General features: G+C 47.7%; 1 protein-coding gene across 1 annotated transcript in view; it reads right to left on the bottom strand.

Moving 5' to 3' along the window:
* ush2a (Usher syndrome 2A (autosomal recessive, mild)) overlaps positions 1 to 21,395 on the bottom strand; it is a 269,485-nt gene that overhangs the window by 21,355 nt on the left and 226,735 nt on the right. The window contains exons 57-66 of the mRNA XM_067260969.1: positions 21,231 to 21,395; positions 19,660 to 19,828; positions 19,238 to 19,459; positions 12,145 to 12,368; positions 11,228 to 11,570; positions 9,589 to 9,786; positions 9,353 to 9,507; positions 7,042 to 7,240; positions 882 to 989; positions 351 to 534 (exon numbers count right to left, since the gene is read on the bottom strand). The exon at positions 21,231 to 21,395 is cut by the window's right edge and continues 46 nt beyond it. Of these exons, the coding sequence (XP_067117070.1) occupies positions 351 to 534; positions 882 to 989; positions 7,042 to 7,240; positions 9,353 to 9,507; positions 9,589 to 9,786; positions 11,228 to 11,570; positions 12,145 to 12,368; positions 19,238 to 19,459; positions 19,660 to 19,828; positions 21,231 to 21,395 (1,967 nt within the window). The remainder of the gene's footprint in view (positions 1 to 350; positions 535 to 881; positions 990 to 7,041; positions 7,241 to 9,352; positions 9,508 to 9,588; positions 9,787 to 11,227; positions 11,571 to 12,144; positions 12,369 to 19,237; positions 19,460 to 19,659; positions 19,829 to 21,230) is intronic.

Below are 21,395 nucleotides of genomic sequence, written 5' to 3'. Positions count from 1 at the left end.
CTGTCAAATATTGACTTGATAAATGACACAAACACACAGGAGTCCTGGGAGAGACAAAAAGAATGGACAAAGAGGGGGAGAGAGGGAAGGAACAAAAGAGGGAAAGAGAGAGAGGGAAAGAGGGAAGGAGAGGGAAGGAGATACGGAGGCAAGGAGAGAGGGGGAGAGAGGCAAGGAAAGAGAGAGGGGGAGAGAGGCAAGGAGAGAGAGAGGGTAGGCTTATTGTAGTTGATCACTGCATGCCCCTGACTGATGCTAAGACAGGAGACATACATTCAACATCAATTTGTGTGTGTGTGTTGGTGGGAATGCTTTTGTGTCTGTATGTGCACATGCTAGTGTGTGTGTACCTGCTGTTGGGCTGCAGGTGTGAGTCAGTGTAATTCGAGGCCCGGTGGTCACCGGTGTAAACGGGAGCACCGTCACGCAGCAGCCGGTAACGGGTCAGCTGGCCGTTAAGACGAAGCGGAGCGGACCAGAACAGCTGTACTGCTGAGGAGTTCAGAACCACATGACCCGGTCTGGACCACACCCCTGGAGGGGGGGGAGGGAGGGAGGGAGGGAGGGGGAGAGAGAGAGCGAGAGAGAGAGAGAGAGAGAGAGAGAGGGAGGGAGGGAGGGAGGGAGGGAGGGAGGGGGAGGGAGGGAGGGAGGGAGGGAGGGAGGGAGGGAGGGAGGGAGGGAGGGAGGGAGGGAGGGAGGGAGGGAGGGAGGGAGGGAGGGAGAAAGAAGAAAGCAAGTAAATACATTTTGTCATAATATTGTGTGACAGTTGTATTTCGAGATAATTCAACTGATAAACATGCTTTTAATATTATTTAATTCAAATAGGCATAGCAACTATTTATAAGAAAAACATCAGTTTGTGTTTGTGTGTGTACCTGTGGGAGCATCTTGCAGAGTGCGTCCCGTTGCTGGTTGGCTGGACCCACAGCCCACTACGGTACAGGCCACCACTACAAAGCTGTAGTCAGAGTAGGGCTGCAACTCTGCACTCACACACACACACACACACACACACTTTAAATATCTTACCACTGTCTTATCATTTTTACAACAGTTTTAATACAGTCCTTGTCTCGTGTATCATGTTGTGTGACGGACAACCCGCTGTCCCTCCGTTGCTGCCTGCTAATGCTGCGAGTGTCCTAGTCTATGAGAGGGGGATGAGAAGGACGAATGATGGATGACAAAGTGAGGAAAACAGAGAGTGGCAAAGGGAGAGGTGGAAGGAGAGAGGGGTAAAGCGTTCCACCTTTCTTTTACTCTAGCTCTTCCTCCCTCTATCTCTCCTTTACTCTCACCACACCCCCCTTCTCTCCTCTCGGTCTCTCCTCATCCCCCTCTCTCCAGACAGGGGGATCCATGTCTGTCCATGTTCAATTATGTATACAGTACCTCAGAAGAGTGAAGACCGGACAAGGAGAGGACAAGTGGCCAGGACCAAGCTGGATATGTTTATATTTTATGTTGTTTATATCTTACTGTGCGTAATTCAGAATACGCTATCTCACATACAAATGAATAATAATTCAATTAATACACACATTGTACTGCTTTCCTCTTCAGTTACTACTTATGATGGGAAATACGTCTTTATGTTGGGAAATATTTCAGACGGTAATTCTAACGCCGACCAAGATGTCTATTCAAAAGGTATCAAACAATATCAGAATGCAGAACAAAAATACGTATAAAAATACAAAAAACACATTTGTATTCATATGTACATAAATACAAAGCTCAGTCATGAACTGTAACCAGATGTTAAACAGTTAAACACCTAATTAATATGTTGAAGGCTTGTTTAACAGCTTCCACACAAATGTAAACATTTTGTCATTATTTCAGTATATCTGAGATTTACAAAAAATCTTCCTGAATAAAATATTTATAAATGAAAAATTGTGAAATTACAGTATATTGCATTTGATAAATTCACAATGCTTCATGATACTCAAATATATTGTAATGGATTCAAGAGAGAGAAAGTCATAGACAGACACAGAGAAAGATCTGAGAGAAAAAGCTAAAGATAGAAAGAAAAAATAAGAGACACAGATTACACAAACATTTATATACATATATATATATATATAGAGAGAGAGAGAGAGAGAGAGAGAGAGAGAGAGAGAGAGAGAGAGAGAGAGAGAGAGAGAGAGAGGGAGACAGCCTGTGTGTGCTGTAGCAGTGTGTAAGCATGCACACGCACAGCCCGCAGTGTCAAAAGCCCAAACCCAGATCAGTGTTGTGTTAGTGTAAGGTACAGAGAGAACTCTGTCAAGCATACTGACCACTGAGACTGAACATGAGGACTGGAGGCTTCAATACACCCTCTAACCAAGTTGCACTAGTGTATGTGTGTGCATACGTGTGTGTGTGTGTTACCCAATGCCGTGAAAGTGTGAGTGTGTATTCCAGCATGGTTAGTAATGTTGTGGTAGTTAGTTTAGTAGCAGACCATGGACCTAAGACACCACACTACAATAAGCAGTAATATCACTGGGTGGATTACACACTCACTTATACACACACATATACACCCACACACACACTAACAAAGCAACCATGTCTCCTATGCCTGAATTCAAGCAACACCATAAATGATGAAAACATTAATAAACATGATGATTTATTATTTATCAGCTGCGGAAAGAGATCTGAAGTAATTAATCAAATGTTTAATTGTGTGATTAACACCAGCATAATACATTAATACATCTGTATATAAAAATAATAATAATCGTGGAAAGAATATATCTTGTTGTCCTAAACCAAAAATAAATCAACATAATATTTCATTCTTTGACATACACGCATTCATGTTCCCCTCAGAGCTGGACACATTAATATCCACCATGGTCAGCAGCATTCATTGTGTTGTTTTTAATTAGAAATACTAAATCAATTTAGACGCACACACACACACACACACACACACACACACACACACACACACACACACACACACACACACACACACACATAAAACACCTATCATGGATTCTAGACCTTCTGCTCTACTGCAATGGCTTCCACTCCTCACCTCTAGGGGGCAGTGTTGCTCTGCTCAACACAGAACTACCACTATCAGCGACAAATAAATAAATAAATAAATACATAAAAAAGATACAAAATAAATAAAAAAGAAACAATGCTTCAATCATTTTAACAGTCAACTAAGAGAGGCCAGGCTCGTTCAGTCCATTTGGAGGGCGGTACTAAGACAAAGCCAAACAATAGTGTAACGGTCAGCCTAATGGTTGAGTCCAGGAGTGGTGTGGCTGGGGCCTGAGGGAGGGGGAGGACTAGGGACTGGGGACTTGGGGCTGAGGACTGGGGGCTGGGGGGGCTAGAGGCTGGGCAGACGGGGGGGGGGGGGTAATAAATGATCTAAAAAGGACTTTTATTGACAAGCTGCCTTTCCCTGTTTATATTAGAGGATATGAGATCAGAACGACCTGAAGATTGCTGGTCTCTACACGTGAGGGAGGAAGAGAGAGAGGGGTGAGAGAGGGGAGAGAGATTATGAATGAGATGGAAATACAGACAGAAAAGGTGAGGGTGGGTAGAGGAGCAGGGACAGAGAGAAAGAGAGTTTTCCTACAGCATTGATAACACCTCTAAATAATTAAGAGTTGACTTCCTGTCAGGGTTCTAATGCAGACTGTCTGGGCTGGATTATAGCAGGAGCCCTCACACACTCCACCAGATCAGGTTTACACACACACACACACACACGATGATAATGGAGGAAAACAATGAAAATGAAGGGATTTTGCTGGTCTCTCTTTCTATCATTCTTTCTGTCCCTTGCTTTCTCTCTCTCCACATTCTTTTCATTCTCTTTACTCCTATTTCATACTTTTTCTCTTTTTCCCTCCTTTTATCTCTTTCTCTCTCTCCTGCGGTCTCTTCTGTGTCTCGGCAGAATGCTCTGTTTCTGGGAGATTAAACTGACGCACGTTCTTCACTTTAAACTAGGATTATACAGTAATTAGCTACCAATAACCAACGGTCTTTTTAGATACAAAAATATGATACTCAAACAAAATGACAAAAGTCATGTTTTAAATATCTGAACTATTACAGTACAGAGAAGAGAAATCATTTTAACAATTACACAAAATGTGTATAAAAAATAATATTGAACTTAATTTAAGTGTAGGTGTAAGTGATTTCCTATCACTTTCTAAAATATCAGATAAAAGTACAAAGTACGTATTTTAAGATTGTTTTCCGTGTTTCATAATTTAGGGTATATAACAGGGGTAAGGACCAAAATATTAAGTAGCAATGAGGGAGGAAAATGAGAGGAGAGAGAGAAGAACAGAGGATGAAGAAAGAAGAGAGAAAAGAAAGAGGGGAGTGAGAAGGGAAAGAGAGGATGTAGGGGGACTAGAAAAGGGGAGTGCAGGAGAAGGAAGTATAAATAAAGACATAATATTCCCACCAGTGATGAATTAATAATGTTCGTACCAATGACCAATTAGAGGCTTGATTAATAATATAATCTATATAACTGAGCAGTAACGCCGACAGAGAAATGATAGCAGCGCTTAGTATTGATCCACAGTAGTAGTGTGTGTGTGTGTATGCGTGTGTGTGTGTATGGTGGGATCTTCTTTGATTACAGTACTTCTCTATAATGGAGAAAATCTTGCTCTTCTCATTTCTTCCAATACTACATCAATTGTTAACTGAAACTCCCCAAAACATTGTTTATAATTGAGTTAATATTTTGAAAGGTTGTTAATATTCTTATCATACAGAATTAAGGTGATACTTATAAAAAGCTAACAGTTTTCTCTATCAGGAGAAACAGAAAGGGTTCTACCATGAAGATGAAAGACACACACACACACACACACACACCAAACACACTGCTGCTGCCTATGACAGCCGGCACAGATGAATGATGTCATATTAAACATTAAGCATGAGGGGGAACCCAGGCAATTATTTCTGCTCATAATTCATGTAAAACGTTTACACGTTCCTCGACTCCCTCCTTCTTTCTCTTTTCTTCCCTCTTTCTTTTCCCTTTCTTTCCCTCTTTCTCTCTCCTCTCCACTCCCACTATGCCGGGGGTGTGAGGCAGACACTTTAGAATGGTTACTAATATTAATGTCTGTGATTCATCACAGAGCTAACGCACGGCAGGGGGAGGAGGTACGTGTGTGTGTAAACAAGTGTGTGTGTGTGAGTTTAGATGCATGATTACCAGCCTTTCACATACACATTTCACTGCCACTGTAGAGATTGCAGCGGTATATTAAGGCACACACACATAGAGAGAGAAGTGGATGAAAGAGAGAAAAAAGAGAAAGAGGATAGAGAGAGAGACAGAGAGAGAGAGTTCAGTAGTGTACGAGCAGCAGTGCTGGCTGATCAGACAGGGTTTCCCAGACAACTTCCCAGGGACTGGGCCGTCTCAGGGAGGCTTAACGGCGACATGCACACACACACACACACACACAAACATGCATTGGAACATCAAGCTGGCATAACTTGCCAAACTGAGCCTGCTTGGCATTGCCTGGCACACACACGCATGGGCACACACACATGGGCACACACACATGGACACACACACATGGGAACACACACACACACACGTCACCTCTTAACCCTACACACCACAGACGCCAAAACCCCGGCTACCATGAGAGGAGCCTATTGGCCGAGAGCTCAGCCAAATCCCTGGCGCTCCGAGGCTCCCGTGTGGAGCGACGCTGGGAATTCTGGGTAGTATCTCCAGACGACAGGGCGTTCCAGCGGAGCCTGAGCTGGAGACGGAACTCCCACCTGCCAGGAGGATTAGAACCCTGGAGAACCACAGGGGTTCCAAACACAACCCCCCTCTTTATTTATCCTCAACCACCTACCTCCTCCTCATCCCTCTATCCTGAACCACCTCCTCCTCTTCATCCCTCTATCCTGAACCACCTCCTCCTCCTCATCCCTCTATCCTGAACCTACTCCTCATCCCTCTATCCTGAACCACCTCCTCCTCCTCATCCCTCTATCCTGAACCACCTCCTACTCCTCATCCCTCTATCCTGAACCACCTTCTCCTCATCCCTCTATCATGAACCACCTCCACGAACTACTGTGTTAGGGCCTCAGCCCATTTCATACTCGGTCTACTCGAAGAGCCACTGGGGCGTCCCGGGAAATCCAACTTGAGAACTTGTCTCTATATAAGTGTCAAGAGAGCTTAGATATCCATCGTGCCCTACTCCTCCTCCTCTTCCTCCTCTTCCTCCTCCTCCTCCTCCTCCATATCCTCTTCCTCCTCCTCTCTATCTTTCCTTGTAGATACCTGCACTATCCTCCTCTCCAGAACACACCTGACTTTTCCTCAAACACAGGGATGTGTGCGTGTTTACATGTCCACAGTGTGCATGTGTGTGTGTACATACAGTATGTACTGTATATGTGTGTGTACAAGTGTACTGTATGTGTGTTTTTACATTTGCACTGTGTGTGTGTGTGCATCCTTGGCCTGACTGATGGCATGAGGCCAGCCACACCGCTCCTCTCCTGGGTAGATAAAAGAAGTCCCACAAATCACTGAGCACTGCTACTGTGTGTGTTTGTGTGTGTGTGTTTAAGAGAAGCAGCATCCACAAGAGGCCTGTGTCACTGTGTGTGTGTGTGTGTGTGTGTGTGTGTGTGTGTGTGAGGGGCTGGGCTTGAGCTCATGACGGGAATCAGGTGTAAATTCAGTCATTAGATTGCTTCCAGAAACAGCATGCATAAATACATGCAGGCATGGATGAAGAGAGGAGGAGAGGAGGAGGAGGGGTTCAAGAGGATGAAATACAGGAAGGAGGAAAAAAGCAGGGGAAATTAGAAAAAGAGGAGTAAAAGAGGGGAGGAAGAAGAGGGGATGAAGAGAGGAATGGGAGGGGAGGAGAGGAGCAGGGGGGAAGAGGACGGGGTGAGTTGGGTAAGGCGAGGGTGTGAGAGCATGTATGGAGAGATCTCACCGCTCTGCTGAAAGGCTGTGTGGATTACTGTGTGTGTGTTTCCTACCTGTGATAGTGTGGTTCCTGTCTCCATGTGTGTGTGTGTGTATGGTTCCGGTGCCGGTCTGGTTGATGTGGTAGAGGCGAACCACACCGTTGGGCTTGGAAGGGACGGACCAGTGTAACCATAACGACCTTGGACCCAGAGCTGTTACTGTGGGAGAACGGACCCCCTCTGGAACCCCCTGTACTGTTACTGCCAAGACCTGGAGAGAGAGAAGATATATATGTATAAGAGAGAGAAAGAGAGAAAGAGGGAGAGAGAGAATGAGAGAGATGGAAAGAGAGAGACGGAGGGAAGGGGGAGAGAGAGCGATAGAGAGACAGTGCCAATCACACAACTACAAGGACTTTCAGTCTCAACTTTCAAGTTCCAGAGCAAAGTTCCTTCTTTAAATAATAAAGAATTATAATCCTTTCTCCTCTTTCGCTCTCCTCCTTTTCTATCTTTCACTCCCTCTCTATCACTTTCACCTCTCCCTCCCTTTCTCCTGCCCACCCCCCCAGAGACTGTGCTTCCGTGGCAACACCGGGGGGAATGGCGGAGTAAAGAGAATTACCTGAAGAACTGCCCTAATGGCTGCTGGGATATCCTGCTCTAATAGCATGTCACTATCACTCCCCTGCGCTGTCCTCACCACGGCAACACCATCACTCCCCTGTGCTGTCCTCGCCACGGCAACCCCATCACTCCCCTCCGCTGTCCTCGCCACGGCAACCCCATCAGGGCAGCAGCCCCACACCTAGTTAAGATGTTACCGCTTCCCTTCCTTACATCTTTCCGTCCATTCTTCCTTCCTGTTCGCTTTCTCTTCTCATGATAAGTCTCTCTCCATCTCTCTCTCTCTCTCTCTCTCCCTCCCTCCCTCTCTCTCTCTCTCTCTCTCTCTCTCTCTCTCTCTCTCTCTCTCTCTCTCTCCCCCTCTATTCCTCTCTCCCTAACACTCTTCTTATCCTTCGTCCTCTTCATTTCTCCTATCTCACTTCTCCTCCCTCCGGCCACTCACTCGTTCAGGCAGGATGGAGGGAGCGAGGGAGCAAAGGAGAGCAGGATAGAGATAGAGGGAGAGAGGAATAGAGTGAGAGAGAGGAGTAGGCCCATCAGTCTTCCAGGACCACTAAGTGTCGGTCCAGATTAAATCAACATGCTCGGTTGTCACATTCCTTGTTTGTTTGTGTGTGTACGTGTGTGTGTGTGTGTGAGAAGGGAGAGAGAGATAAAGAGAAAGAGAGGGTGGGTAATTGTTCTGGTGTATCGGGTTAGGGTGGGTTAGGCTTTAATTGGGACTGTTTGGGCAATCCAAACTGGTGTACAAACTAATTCAACTCACAACCTGTGTGTGTGGGTGTGTGTGTTGTGAGAGAGAACGGAAGATAGAATACTAGAATAGCTACAACCCAAACATAAATACAAAAGCTCTGTACGATCTCACCTCCTCCCTCCATCCCTCCCTCCACCTCTCTCTCCAACTCCCCAGGTAGTGTTTCTATAACCTGGTCTCCAGACAGACCCAACTGAACTCAAATAATTAGATCTAAAATTAGCCAAAAGCCAGAAAGACAGTTTCATCGCAGCTTTCATCACCTAAGCCAGAGAAATTAATTATGGCGTTCTATCTGGTGGCCTTGCTGAGATAGGAGTGTGTGTCTGAAGCTATTACTGCTGCTATCACCACTATCAGGCCTACTCAGCAATACCAGCACTGGGAGAACATCTTGCCCAATCACAAGGGCTCAGACATGAATACAACACACACACACACACACACACAATCATGCATACATAGGGCATACACACTCACACGCACCCACGCATGCACACACACACAGGCACGTGCACGCACAGTACACACACAAACGTACCGACACACACCGCCTGCTAACCTTGGCATTTTCCTCTTTGGTTGTAAATGAACCATGAAACAATGTAAACAAGATCAACATAATCATATCAACAATCAAGCACAGCATCAACATCCACAACTCAATCACACAGGTAAACAAAAGACAAGCAGAGTCATGTGATAGGGGATCTAATCCTCACACCAAGGTTTCAATGTCACACACTCACACACACACTCACGCACACACACACACACACACACTCACACACACACACTCACACACACACAGCGATGCTTGCTCTGATGACTTGATGTCTAGATGCAGTACATGGATCACCCTGGCAGTAGGGGGGCAGGTTGGACCCTCACTCAGAACAGATCCTGTATCAACATCATTTTGGTACTGTAGGTGGGGGGGATCATGGGTGAAAGGTCATAAGTGTCAAATGGAGGTCAAATGTCGTCTCCGCCCACCTCCAGGCTGTCAGTGCAGCCGGCAGCGTTGCATGCCCGTAGTTTGTACTGGAACTCCTGGAAGGGACGTATTCCGCCCACGTCTGTGAATGTGGTCTCGTCACCGCGGTAACGCTCCTGTCCATCACGCAGGATCACGTAGTGGGTTATGTCACCTGGCAGAGTGGCAGACGGACCAATCAGAATCACAAACACACAAACACACGCACACACACAAACACACACACCCTACATACCATTGGGCTTGGCTGGAGCTTGCCAGTGTAGCTGTATGATGTCATCACGGTCACCTAGGCGATTCCAGCGGGGTGGGGACACTCCCCACGGCACGTCCTCATTGGTGGTCACCGTGGTAACGGGGCTGGAGCCTCGCCCAAAACTGTTCCAAGCTCTAACTCTGTACTGGTAGCTGGTGTAGGGCTCCAGATCAGAGTCTGGGGAGATCAGTAATCAATATCCAAGTAACCAATAACCTGCATCCAATAATTCAATAGTAAATAAGGCTCATTAACAATGTTTTATAGCCATAGGGACTCCAAAACACATACAGAAGGGATGGAAAGAGAGAGAGATCCAACCATCCAGTTCTGAATATATTTCTTTATCCACCCATCCACATACAGTTCAGACCCATGAGTGCAGTCTGACAAGAACATATGCCAGATAGATGCTTTAGCAGGCCACAAGAGAGCCTTACAGTGTCTTAAAACATACACACACACACACAGGCACACACTCACACATACACACAGGCACACACACACACACACTCACGCACACAGACACACACACACACACTCACACAGGCACACACACTCACACATACACACAGGCACATACACACACACACCCACACATACACACAGGCACACACACACACTCACACATACACACAGGCGCACACACACAAACACTCTGCTTTTAGGAGGGCTGTGGGAGTACCGCTCTAAACAGACCGTTTTCTTAAAAGGTAGCCTGGGACATGTCTTTACAACCACAGGACTGTACACACACACACACTATAGGATGTGTGTGTGTGTGTGTGCATATATTTATGTGAATGTGCACACTGATGTTGAAAGAGGAATGTTTAAAGTTTGTGTTTAATGTAATATAGATGGAATGGGTTTGTGTGTGTGTGTAGCTGAACGTGTGTCTGTTTGTAAGCTGCCTTTGGAGTGTGTACGTATGTGGCTGTATACGTGTGTGAGGGTGTGTGTGTGTGTGTGTGTGTGTGTGTGTGTGTGTGTACGGGTTGTATGAAACATCTGGTGGATGGCGTGGCAGAGACAGCTTTATGTCCCTCAGCCCAGATGGTGTCACAGCATCATCTAGAATCACTCTCCTCTCACCCACCCCACGCCAACCCCGACAAACACACACACACATACACACACACAGCCATTAGTCTTGATTAAACAGACGTAACTACGGTAACCAAATAAATAATGTGCATAAGGACTGCAAGTGCGCGCACACACACACACACACACACACACACACACACACACACACACACTTACAAACTACAAACATTCTCTCCCCCAGTCCCTGTGGTCTGATAAATAAGAGCAGGTCTAAAGTGGTGTTTAAATGCCCATCCCAAAGTTTTAATGATGCACCAGAGCTTCACTCACAGAGAGTTACAACATACAGCCATTAACACACTCTCCAGCAGCTGCTCCAGCCTGTGTGTTCGTGTGTGTGTGTGTTCGTGTGTGTGTGTTCGTGTGTGTGTGTGTGTTCGTGTGTGTGTGCATCTGTCGTCAACGCCAGCCGAATTGACTTCCGTCTATTACTGCAGAAGTCCATGCCTGGAAGTAAAACTCATAGCTCAAGCGTGGCCATAGTGTGTGTGTGTGTGTGCAGACATACCCGTGTAGCTGTATCTGTTGGCCCCACCACTGTAGACCACATCGTCATGGGAGGGGCAGAGGGTGGGCTCCGAGTGTTGAGACAGGGGTGTGTTCTGGTGTGTGTCAGCCGTTAGGAGAGAGCGTGTGGCGGGAGTCGTGTACAAGGTGTTGCGTGCTGTGTGCTGCGTAGGTGCGCGTAAGGCGGTGCGTGCTTGCACAGGTGCGTGATTGGACGTGTGTGACGGTGTGCGTGCGTCGTGGACCCAGGTGCAGACGGCTTCAGAAGGGTCCAGGTCACATGACCCACAGTAGGAGGTGGAAGCGGCAGCTATGGGACACAGAGCGCTGGTTCTGCACCCCTCCTGCAGAGGACACACACACGCCGCCGGGGTCACCTGCATGCAACACAGGATTCTACCTGGCTACGTGTGGCTGAAAAGTGTGTGTGTGTGTGTGTTAGTGGGTGTGCAAGAGTGTGTCCATGTGTGAAGCGGGGTGAGTGGTCTCCTAGTGTGTGTGGTCCTTAATGGCATCATTAGAGCTAATGACAGTTCCTCCCCACTCCTTCTCTCGCTCCCCCTCACTCTTTTGTCTCTATCTCTACACCTCTATTTTCCTCATTCTCCCCCCCCCATTCTGTCCATTTTCTTTCCACGGCTCTCTATCTCTCCATCTAGATTTCTCTCTCCTTTCTCTCTCTTTCTCTCTCTCCTCCTATTCTCTACAACTTTTCATCCGTCTCCCTTCTTTTCTCCCTCTCTCCCTCTCTCTCTCTCTATCTCTCTCACAGGAGAAGAGACACTCTACCACGACCTCTGCTGATAAATGGAGGATGGCTCACGTCCGGAGCTCCTGTGGAGAGTGTGTGTGTCACATATGTCTCTGTTCCCACCACCCTTGTTCTGTACCATCACACCCACTCCCTCACTCCCAAACCTGTAGAAGCAGTCCGGGTGTTGGGCGGTCCGCACACACGTGTCTGCGGGGGTCGTAGCCCACGCCGTTACAGCATTCCTCTTCCTGTCTTATGACCTCTGACCCGCAGCACTGTAGGGTCACCGTGGCGTTTCCAGCAGGGTGCATTGTGGGAGAGCCATCCTGGCCGACACAGCACAGCGTGGTGGAGGAGTTGACATAGTCTTCACCACAGCAAAGAAGACCTGGAGAAGGTCACACGTTACGCACACACAGCATATTCAGTGTGTGTGTGCGTAACGTGTGTGGGGGGGGGCTGTGTGAGTGTGTGTATGACATTTTGTGTGAGAGAGCGTGTATGTTTAGGGAGGGCAGTACGGGCTCATGGGGGTACATGCCACTTGTATGTGTGTAGCATGTGTCAGGTGTGTAGTTTGGGTGCTGTTTTCTGCCTGCTGCTAGTTGTCAAACTACATTACCCACAATACATCTCTCATGCTCATCAACCATTACTCTCTCCCCTTCTTTTTCTCTCTCCCTTCTATTCCTCACTGCCTAGCCTAACTATTGCTATCTTGAATTTTCTTCTACCTCTTCTCTTTCACACTCATTTCCTTCTCTTTCTCACTCTCTCTCTTCTTCCCTTTCTCCCTCTTCCCCCAGTGTTCCTCTCTATTCTAACGCATTCCCATGGTAGAGCGCTGTATGGCAAGTGAGTGAGGGTGGAGGTGGGTGTGAGTTAAGAGGGTGAGGGATAGGGCGGGACTTTGACTTGACGTGTGATAGTGAGATATGATGCGTGTCTGCCACAGTAACCTTGACTATCAAGGTGAACATTATTCAAATGCATCTTGTTTCTTCTACTTCTCTGCTGTGAATGTTTCAAAGGTGAACATGTCAGGCTCGTCTCTTCTTCGTTCTGTCTCCCTCTCTCTACCCCCCCCCCCCTTCTCTCTCTAAATTGTTGATCTCCACACGTCATTCTCAAACAACAATTTCTGACGCAATCATGACAAGGGTGTCGGTGTGGAAACCAGTTAAGATGTAGTATTCTGTACTCCAGTAACCTCCACTGTGTCTCAGACTAAGATTAATCCCAGACTCCCAGACCTGTTTAATCCTAATATAATCTGACGTTGTGCTTTGAGTTTTGGGATAGGTTAACCTGAGTGAGGGGAAGTGTTAGTGACCCCTGTGTACTAACCTTACGTAAACCATCACTACTTTAATCACCATCCAGCTTGTTCCCGGATGATGAATGCCTAATTGTTTAATACTGTAATCAGCATTCATTCTTTGCGCAGATAAACGGTGACAGAGCCATTAATTCACTCGGTAATTTCACTTAACGGCCAAAACAGCGGCTCGGCAGATTTAACGGGTGGTGGCGTGCCGTTCCAGCGAGGGCCTCGGCATCCATCACGTGTGGCGGCGTGACATAAAGATGTGTGACGCTCGCTAACTCACTTAGGGACGGCAGATGTTGCCGCGCAGGGCTTGGTGGCGAATCCCTGGGCGCCTCGCTTCAGCTTCAATGACTCACAAATAAACTGGTGGCTCAACAATTTTCCAAAATAGCTTCCCAGCCTTCCCTCCCTTCCCCTCTCTCTCCATCGCTCCCCTCCGCCTTTCTATCCTTCCATATTCGGAGTCAGGTGGCTGAGCGGTGAGGGAATCGGGCTAGTAATCCGAAGGTTGCCAGTTCGATTCCCGGTCATGCCAACTGACGTTGTGTCCTTGGGCAAGGCACTTCACCCTACTTGCCTCGGGGGGAATGTCCCTGTACTCACTGTAAGTCACTTTGGATAAGAGCGTCTGCTAAATTACTAAATGTAATGTAAAATATTCCAGCCCCTCATCTTGACTGGTTTTTACCCCTCCACCCGATCTATCACTCTGGACGCACTTCTTTTTACCCACCTTCCCTTACCCCCTGGTTCCTCCCTCCTACACTCAGGGATAGTTGAACAGAAACCCTCTGGCCTGGTCCTTAGAAATCATCTCCTCCTCTTCTTCTCCCTCCAGTTACTCTTCCTCCTCTCTTCATCTCTTCCTGTTCCACCACACACTCTTCCCTTCACTCTCCTTTCTCCTTCCACTTCCTGTTCTCTCATATATGTATCCATCCAAGCAGCAGAAAGAAAGAGAAAGCAGGAGAGAGAGTGATAGAGTCACAGAGAAAAACAAAGAGGGAGAAAGTGGGAGAGAGTGGGTGATGTGGTTTTGATCTCTGCTAAAGCTAAACTTCAGTTCTTTTCCATATCAGCCTTTGAGCAGAAAGCCAATCCATGAGTGTTAACACACACACACATGCACACACCTCTTGTTTTCTCTGCACTGCAGAACGCTTTCGTTAATCTTCAGATTTATGATGGATTTGCATACATTCATTAGCGAGCTGCAGAGGCTAGCTAACAGAAGGTGCTTAGGCTCTTATGCTGTGTGAATTAAGGTTGGTTCTCTTAATGATAAGTCAATATTTAGCCTCCAATGAACAACTGATAAAAATGTGTGCTGTGGATTACTGAACCCTCCAGGCTACTAAAGCCCAACTTAAAACAAACAAAACACTTTTTAAACACCTGAATATATTAGCCCGGTTTAACTCAACTCTACAGTGACACTGACTCACATACACCACACACACACACATACACCACACGGTTACAGTGGTACAAAAATAAAGCGTTTTTCAAAGTCACAGATACACTACTCCAGACTAGAGCAATGCTGGTGACAGTATTAGATTACCATGAGCTAAGAGAATATCACACTCATATTTATATTTCTGTGTGCTCTGCGTTCCTCCATTCGGAGGACAAGACACACACACACACACAGCACTTGTGTGGCTTGCATTCCTGTAAGGACACAAGTGCTGTGTGCTCAGATGAAATCACATTGAATTGACTTTCTCACATTGAGACATCTGCCCCAGTGGACCATTGTCCCCTTCTCCCCATCCCTGTGTATGTGTGTGTGTGTGTGTGTGCCTGATGAGGCTGTAACTGCTAGGGTAGCAGTTATATTTTCACCTCCTCTCTTTGGGGAATTTCCCCAAGTGAGACACAGCAGGCAGCTGTCTATGTAGCTATACGTCTCTGACGAAGAGAGGGATGAGAGGGAGGGAAAGAGAGAGGGATCGTTGAGCTAAAAATGGAGCGTGAAGCTCCAGACACAGGAAGCAGGACACATGAGAAAGTGCCGAGGGAGGGGTGAAAGAGAGAGTGAAATAGAGAGATAAAGAAAGAGAGAGCTGCACATGGGGAACAGAACAACATGCTAAACACGGGACAGTATTGATCACTAAAAGCTCACTCTCCTAATATCTCCTCTCTCTCTCTCTCTCTCTCTCTCTCTCTCTCTCTCTCTCTCTCTCTCTCTCTCTCTCTCTCTCTCTCTCTCTCTCTCTCTCTCCATCTTCCCCTCCGTCTCTGTGTGATATGGGAGCGCCTTCTCTGTCAGACTCAGTTTAAACAGCCTTTGGCATCTTCCGCAACTCCTTCAAAGACTGGCCGACACCTCGCACCATCTGTGTGTGTGTGTGTGAGTGTGTGTGGGCCTGCAACTGTGCATGGTTGCATGTTTACGCGGAGCGCGTTTGTGTGAGTGTGCGCCTATACGTTTGTGTGCGTACAGTGTGTGTGTGTGTGACTAGGCGGCTGATGCTAAGCTAACGCTAACAGGCTAACGGCCGGAGGCTGCTGTCAGCCATTAAGGTAACCTAATAGAAAAGCCATCATCATAAATAGATTAAAAGCGAACGTCTTCCTCCCTTCAGCGGGCACTCTGTCTTCCACAGCGTCCAGACGCTCCCATTTGGAATGGAGTCCAGCCCTCCATTGGTTTTCCATCACTGATGAGGCAGTTTTGGCAGAACAATGTGAGGACATACGTGGGATGATTAAGCAGGACTGGGGAACGCACGCACGTTCTCGCACACACGCACGCGCTCGCACGCACGCTCTCGCACGCTCTCGCACACACGCGCTCGCTCAGGCACGCGCTCGCACACACGCACGCACGCTCTCGCACACACGCACGTGCTCGCTCAGGCACGCTCTCGCACGTGCTCGCTCGCTTTAGTTCATGCACGTAAACACACTAAGACACTTTAGTTCATGCACATGCAAACTGGTTCATAACACACACTTGATCGACAGACACACACACACACACACACACACAGACTCATCTCCAACAGGCTCAGTGCTTAACTACTAGGATAATTTCCTCCAGCAAATGGACACTGTGCCCTTGAAACACATATTTGATTATTACTTTTTTCCCTTTTTTTTCCTTTTCGCATCATCACAGCCATTTCCATCACCCTGATCATGCTGTGCTAGGAAAACACCCCAGGACCAAGATGCTTTTAACACTTAAACGGTGAAAAAAGATATTCAGATGTGCCCTTGAACGTTTGGGCTGGCTGGCCGCTGTGCTTGCGGCAGGGAAGAGTTAAAGCAGCGAACACATACTCAGGCAGGAAGTCAGGGGAGCAACGATTAGGGGAGTGCACACTGAGGCCTTAAGGGCTTAAGAAGGCGCTGGGAGCAATGGGAGGCCATACAGAGTCCTAACAGTGTCCTAACACACACTAACAAATGATACACATACATATATATATATATGTATGTATGTGTTGTTGTCTATTTAAGCACCAGTCAAGATTCTATTGGCTGACTGTTTCATCAGGGTGAGTGCTGCGTTGTTATACATCTCAACATCATCTTTGCCACGTGGACCTATTAGCTTGTTTCAGTGAGGTAGTACAAGGTAGTTCCACTGTTTTTTTTTGATTGATGTAAAGGGAGTTGGTTAGATAATTTGGGTAACAGGGGAGTTTATGTGATTCAATCCTTTTGAGTCAATTAGCTTGAATCAGTTAATTTCAGAGTCAATTTGCGCAGGAGCAAGTTAATTTGACTGAGTTAGTTCAACTTGGCTCACTTGTCCTTGATTTCCAAACTAAGTCATATAAGAACAACTCTTCTGAACCGCACGCTTCTCCTCTGACAGGGACTGATTCGTTTGCATCTCCAGGATTATGACTTTCAGGTCAAAACTGAATCTCTTCCAGCTCAGCTGTGGATGAGGATGCAGCTGTTTACTCCAGTTAAACCTGGAACAACACAAGCTTATTGAATGAAGCTCCACTGATTCTATTTCTCCTTTTTAATTTCCCTATTTTCCCCTCGCAAATTCAATCGTCTTGCCCGAAGGATGCGTGTGTGTGTGCGTTTGTGTGAATGAATGTGTGTGTGTGGGCACGAGAGCGTGTGGGATTGAGTGTGTGTTCATGAATGCGTGTGTGAGATTGGAAGTGTGTGAGATACTACGTGCCTACACGTGGGTGTGCAAATGTGTGTGTGGTCGTGAGCATGTGTGTGGGGGCATGTGTGTGAGGTGATGAGTGTGTGTGAGTGCAGGCAGAAGGCCCGTCTCCCAGCATTGCGTCCCCCTGTGGAGTGTGTGTATGGCTCTTGACAGGGCTGAGTGTAATGTGTGATAGATCACTCTACTGGGACTCCATAATCACATCACACCCTGGCAACGCTCAGACGCCTGTCGCCACGGGAACGCCTTCACACGGACACAGGGAGGCCTTCTCGACCCTCAGCCTCTCCCTCTGCCTGGGGTTATCCCTCTTTCCATCTCTCTCTCTCTCTTTCTCTTTCCTTTGTTCTACCCTTCTTTATGTTTCTCTGTCTGTTTTCTTATCGTCTTTTTTCACAATGATATTCTTTCTTTCTTGTGCTTTTCTTTCCTTATGTCTTTGTTTCTTTCTTCTTTCTTTTCTTTCTTTCTTTCCTTAGTTCTCCTTATTTCATTCTTTATTGCTTTCACAGCTGACCGACGCCTACTCTACTCAAATCTACCTGTACTGATGTGGTCTACTATGTCTGTACTGTCTCTACTCTGTCTTTACTCCTCTGTCTCTACTGGCCAGGAGCACAAACTGGGACAGAGTTGTCCAAAAGAACTGCTGCCAAGGTTAAGTAGCAAACCCTATAATAAGTGTTGCTCTGTGTGTGTGTGTGTGCGGGTGTGTGTGTGTGGGTGTGTTTGTGTATGCATGTGTGTGCAGCAGACGCTCAGGTCGAGGCTGGAGCATGGGGCCCGGGGCCTCCGACAGTGCAGGCACCCGGCAAATGGCCTTTAGCATCGCTAACGGAGCTAGCGCAACAATCCATCATACCATATGTTCTCACTAGGAAGCTAACGCTAATGACGGATGAGGAGTGGAGAGAGGCAGGTTAGGATGAGAGGGGGAGTAGAGGGGGGAGGAGGGAAATTAGGTTGTTGGGGTGACTGAGGTGGGGAGGGGGCTACATTAGGCAAGTTTGTAACTACGGTATTTTCGGTATTCTTTACTCTTTTTAAGATGTAACCTTGTCAAAATTATCTGAAAATGTGAAGGATGGATGTGTACTGGATGGATTTGAGGCAGAATGTTGGTGATATAGGTAGTTGTGAGGACACCGTGTCCTTGTTTGTCCAAAGTCTATAAGCAGCAACTAGCAGCATCTGTGAGGAGAGAGGCTAATGATGCTACCACATACACTCATTGTTTATGTATGTGTGTGTGTGTGTGTTTGATAAATTGTGTCATGTGTCCCACGTTGGCACCGGTCGCTATATGAGTCCCGTGGTGTGTGCCCTGGTGTGTGTGTGTGTGTGTGTGTGTGAGTGTGTGTCCTGCTGAGTGCTTGGCAGTGCCCTCGACGGTGCCATCCCCTAGCCTGCTTCATCATCTGCCCCGACAAAGATGTCGGTCTCTGATGACAACGTGCTTGAATACATGCACACACACACACACACCCCTGCCCATCTGTGCCAGGGCGGGGGGACTCAGAGACTCCACAGGAGGGGAGGAGGAAGACGACCCTAAAAGAGAACAGGTCCCTCTGCCACCCTCCACCCAACATTTCCTGCTTCCTCTCCTCCTCTTCTTCTCCCTCTCTCTCTCTCTCTCTCTCTCTCTCTCTCTCTCTCTCTCTCTCTCTCTCTCTCTGAGTGTCATTCTAAAGTCATTGTAGACTAACTTGGTGGACTAAACTTGGTGATGGAGGTGTGTGCTCACCTGCAGCAGGAGTGTGTGTGTGCTTACCTGCAGCAGGAGTGTGTGTGGAGCTTCCCTCGGCCCCCTCACAGCAGACCAGGGAGTCTGGTACGAGACGTCCCCCACAGCACTGAGAGCCGTAGCCGTCGTGGAGCCCTCCCCCACAGCACAGCTGCCCCCCAGCCTGGGAGAAGGGGACCCCCCCACAGCAAGCATCCCCTACACCCACCGCCACACGGCCCTGCTCAGGGTCTGGGCAGCACATCTCTCCTGGGCAGGGACAGAGGGGAAGGGGGGTATGATGAGTTATTTGTAATCGAACAGTACTTTTCTTTGGCGTCTCATCTCCACCTGCTCTTTTATTTGTTGTGTACTATACTAACGTCAGGAAGCACTTGCACACTGATGTAGACTTGTGTGTCGACTACGTTCTAGTACATTCTAACACTTGTACTTTTGTGCCAACTCACCAGAAGCTACGACAACGTAATATCCTCCGCAGCATTGGTGGTTGGGGAGGGGTGGGAGGAGCCTCCCCCCGCAACACGCGGTGTGGGAGGAGTTAGGAGAGAGCAGGTAACGCCCCTCACAGCACAGGTGGGGGTGAGCCCTGTTGTAGGCCACACCCCCACAGCACACCTGGACAAAAACAAAGGGAGTAGGTTTTATATAATGGAAGTAGGGGGAGGACACAAAAAAAAATTGGGGGGGGGGGGGGGGACTGATATCAGAGAGAAACAGGGAGAGACAGGGAGCGAGAGTGAGAAAGAAAGAGAGAGGGTGAGAGAAAGAGATAATGAAAAAGAGGGAGCGAGAAAGAGAGAATGACAAAGAGAAAGAGAGAGAGAGGTGTAATTAGCTCTCCACCTGCCCCCAGGTAGACGGGTCTCCTCCTGGCTCTCAAAATGGCTTGTGTGTGCTGGCCGTGTCCAGGCCGGGCCTGCGCTCATGTAATGACTCCCTGCAGTAGCAGATAGTCCTTCACTCTCTCTGTCTGCCTTTGTCTTCCTCCTCCCCAGAGTGTGTGTGTGTGTGTGTGTGTGTGTGCGCACATCAGAGAGACTGCGCGTTAGACAGAGAGAGTGAGATGGAGTGTATTTCTCTAGTGTGTGTGAGCATGTGTGTGCATGTATCTGAGTGTACGTGTGTGTGAGTGTGTGTGAGTGTATTCCCGTGTAGACGGGTACAGACGTATGGCATTGGGGTGTGCTTGCCAAGTTGGCTCTCTTTCAATGACATCAGGATGGCAGCCACGGCGGACGACAAGTTAATCTGTTTAGAGACAACAATAACTAGGACTGAGCTTCCTATACCACGACTGCTCAGACGTGAGGGTGTGTGTGTTTTACCAGGATGTTTGTGTGTGCATGTGTGTATATGGGTGTGTTTGTGAGCGGATGTGATGTGTGTGTGTGTATCCTACACTAGAGACATGGTCAGTGCTGTTCCTGAGGGAAGGCTGTGTGTTCAGTCTCATACAGACATTCTAGCAGCTGCTACTGACACCACTGGGTTTTATTAAACAACATAAACACAGAATAGAGGGAGAGACAGGGAGAGTGAGCGAGAGGGAGAGTGAGAGACAGGGAGAGTGAGAGTGAGAGAGAGGGAGAGTGAGAGAGAGGGAGAGTGGGCTGTATGTGTGTGTGTGTGTGTGTATCATGGTAACATTCGTGTGAGTGTGTTTGAGTGTTTGTCTGTGAGGGTTACCTCTGTGTGTGTGATAGTAAACTTAGTGTGCGTGTTACCTCTGTGTGTGTGATAGTGAACTTAGTGTGCGTGTTACCTCTGTGTGTGTGATAGTGAACTTGGTGTGTGTGTTAGTGTGAGGGTTACCTCTGTGTGTGTGTTAGTGTGAGGGTTACCTCTGTGTGTGTGTTAGTGTGAGGGTTACCTGTGTGTGTGTGTTAATGTGAGGGTTACCTCTGTGTGTGTGTTAGTGTGAGGGTTACCTGTGTGTGTGTGTTAGTGTGAGGGTTACCTGTGTGTGTGTGTGTTAGTGTGAGGGTTACCTGTGTGTGTGTGTTAGTGTGAGGGTTACCTGTGTGTCAGGCTGGTAGCAGGCCGTCCCACAGACACCCTGCTGGGTGGAGCACTGCAGGTAGGAGCACGTGACCTCTGACCCCTGGCCTGCCTGGGGCGTCAACCCCGCCCCTGGTCCCCCACAGGGCCGAAGGATCGTTCTCAGCACCTCGTACCCCAACAT

This window comes from Osmerus mordax, chromosome 22 (genome assembly GCF_038355195.1).
Source record: "Osmerus mordax isolate fOsmMor3 chromosome 22, fOsmMor3.pri, whole genome shotgun sequence".
Taxonomy (NCBI): Eukaryota; Metazoa; Chordata; class Actinopteri; order Osmeriformes; family Osmeridae; genus Osmerus; species Osmerus mordax.
The sequence above is the reverse complement of the archived record's forward strand: the minus strand, read 5'-3'. Positions and strand labels throughout refer to the sequence as shown.